Source organism: Haemaphysalis longicornis, unplaced genomic scaffold (assembly GCF_048455015.1).
Source record: "Haemaphysalis longicornis isolate Haplotype H1 unplaced genomic scaffold, Haemaphysalis longicornis Haplotype H1 scaffold_2, whole genome shotgun sequence".
Lineage (NCBI taxonomy): Eukaryota > Metazoa > Arthropoda > Arachnida > Ixodida > Ixodidae > Haemaphysalis > Haemaphysalis longicornis.
In genome coordinates this window covers 19,663,204-19,665,909 of record NW_027526295.1, presented here as the reverse complement: position 1 = coordinate 19,665,909, position 2,706 = coordinate 19,663,204, and the positions used below count along the sequence as shown (strand labels likewise).

The window sequence follows — 2,706 nt, the reverse complement described above, 5'->3', positions numbered from 1 at the left end:
CGGCTTTAGTACACAAACGCCTAACGGTGGATAACATAGATAGAACACCATGGAGGAAAGGTGGGGCGGGCTCCCCGTGATGCTCAAAAGGGAGGGAGGAAGGGTATAAAGTGCTACCGCACCACTGCCGGTTATGGCGTGGGTGCGCCCCCCCCCCCCCCCCTCCTGGGTAACTGCTTTATCTGAGCACCGCCTACCCCAACCAGCGGCACCCTACCTCCTCCCCTGCGAGCCCTACGGACGATTCTGCTCTTCTCCCATGGGCGGAAGACGAGGCTGCAGTCATTGCAAGCAGAAACAACTTTATACACGCCGAAGCGTTGTTGTAAAATATTTATTAAGCTGTTGATACCAACAGTTCAGCAGTCTGGCGTGCCTCCGTCTGATATTTTGTTTGTCGCAGCCATCCTAAAAGCAGCCACATCGTGCGAAACCGAGCGTGCCCCGTATGCACATTCCCGTGATTTTGCGGAGAAGTACCGGATGTCAGTCACAACAAAACAGCTTTCTCAGAGCCTCTAGTGAAAGCCGAGTCATAAGAAAAAGTAGTTTTGCAAACGTGTTTTTCCGTGTCGTAGTTCGTGTGCTGTCGGAACCGTAGACTTTTATTTTTTTCGTTTACAATGCTACCACCCTCTTGCGGAGACCATAGCAGTTAGTCGTTCACATTTAAAGCACAGGTAGTGCGCAAGTGCAGCTGGACCACACAATAAAAAAAGAAGAAACAGCAATCTTAAACCAAGGCACACATCAAAGTAAACAAAGCAAGAATACAAAATACGCTCCTTGATTTATACTCTTACATAAAAATGAATAACCTAACAAACAATAAATGCTATGAAGGCAAATGTTTCGAAACGCAATCATAGAGCGAAAAAGTATCCGAACAGACATTCCTGACCCGAGCGAACAGTAGCAGAAGAAGAAATATGTGGGCAGAACTAAACTACCAATGTGTCCACAGTGCGATCAGGCCGAGAAAAACAACTGTTCTCAATCTAAATGAAGCGGCGCCACTTGATGGTTTAGCCAGCACCACCGGAGAACGAGTGCCCTTAGCTTCGTCTCCCGGGTATGATGTCCTGTCCTCAGGGTAGTCGACGTCCCCGCTGCTTCGGTGCACGTCACGGCCACCACCGTCTTGCGGCAGGCCTTGGTTCCCGATGCATGGAATCCTATCCAGGAAGGCCGCCAGCACCTTGCGTGCTCCGGACACGTCCGGCTGCGGGTCACCTTCCTCGATCACCAGTGTGACGCTCTCGTTGAAACAGCGGTACATCCTCTGCCTCAGCTCTCTGTTTAACGATAGAGGTGTTGAATTAGAGCGCAAATAAATGCACAGAAAATTCCACCGAGAAAATGGTAATTACTTCCTTAACGCCCGGGCACAAAAACATATCAATTTGAGTAGCGTAGGGAATTCAGCGATTTGTTATCCAATCATCTTGTATTACAGTGCAAACCTCTTTACAATAGGTTAACCGACGACTGACTGATACATACGTTTACTCCCTAGGCGCTGTGGTACGCTTGGAAAAGTCGCCCTTGTGTCTAAAAAGACTTTAGTATTTCGAAGGACCGGATAGCACGTCTATTCTCTGCAGTGTTCTGCCATGTATGCCCACTACCGTGTAGCGAGGCTCTGTGGTCTCTCAGCCTGGTGCTGATACACGTCCATTTGGTTGATATTCGCGGCTGCACATGACAGGTATTCAGTTAGCAACATTTCTGGCATACGGAACTAAACTTTCATATTAAGTGATACCGACTCCCTTACATCAACCTACACAGCCTTGTTTGAATGTTTCAGCGTGAAAGCACCAACTACGGTGGGCGAAAATACGGCGTCTATAGCACACGAAATATACCCGGCGGACGCCATCATTGGGTGGCCGACTGTTCAACGGCCCGGTGCTGCGTTCATCATGCAGGGATACTGCGGTAACATTTCGGTTGGTGTGTTTCCTGTCCAGGCACGGCGACGTTAGAGCTCTCGGAGAACTTAATAGGACTTGATTGCTGGCTAGTTGGTTCATGATGTACGAAAGAATAAGTTTGCGCAGAAGACGAGGAGGAAGAGACGAGAGGACAGGACGAGCGCAACTTCCAACTTTATTTTACATGAAATAGCAAGACACATTAATACCCCAACCCGAAGCCCCCCTCTTTCCCATCACCATTTGCACCACCCGATACGGCGTAACAAAATCACAAACGAAATACAACAAACAAAACAAAACAATTCGATAAAAGGGCATAACATAACATTACCAGATAACAGATACGACTTAGACTGTGTACGTCTTCCAAAAAATCCCGTGACACACTTTAAAACAGAGATGAACTAGTAAAATCAGAGCCAAAAGGGCATAAAACCACTATGAATAAGACGACATGATAACACGGGTATAAGAATGGAAGTTAAGAACAAACACAGCTCACGTTTGCGGGACTTATGAGCAGTTAAAACAAATCAAACTTCGAGCTAACACGCGCTTTTTAGTACTATCAACGTATCCACCCAAATCCAGCATGACCGAATAATAGCATAAAATTCGCACCAAAAGGCATAAAAACGTTAAAAATAGAATAACAAAATGGGTGGGGTGGATACGCTGATTGTACTAAAAAGCGTGTGTAAGCTCGAAGTTTGATTTGTTTTAACTGCTCATAAGTCCCGCAAACGTGAGCTGTGTTTGTTCTTAA

At 46.7% G+C, this 2,706-nt stretch overlaps 1 protein-coding gene across 2 annotated transcripts in view; it reads right to left on the bottom strand.

The window, feature by feature from the left end:
• Positions 1-317: 317 nt before the first annotated feature.
• LOC144168786 (uncharacterized) overlaps positions 318-2,706 on the bottom strand; it is a 139,889-nt gene continuing 137,500 nt past the window's right edge. For both annotated transcript variants that reach the window (XM_077697757.1, XM_077697758.1), the window contains one exon: positions 318-1,295. In XM_077697757.1, the coding sequence (XP_077553883.1) occupies positions 947-1,295 (349 nt within the window). In that variant the 3' untranslated portion in view covers positions 318-946. The remainder of the gene's footprint in view (positions 1,296-2,706) is intronic.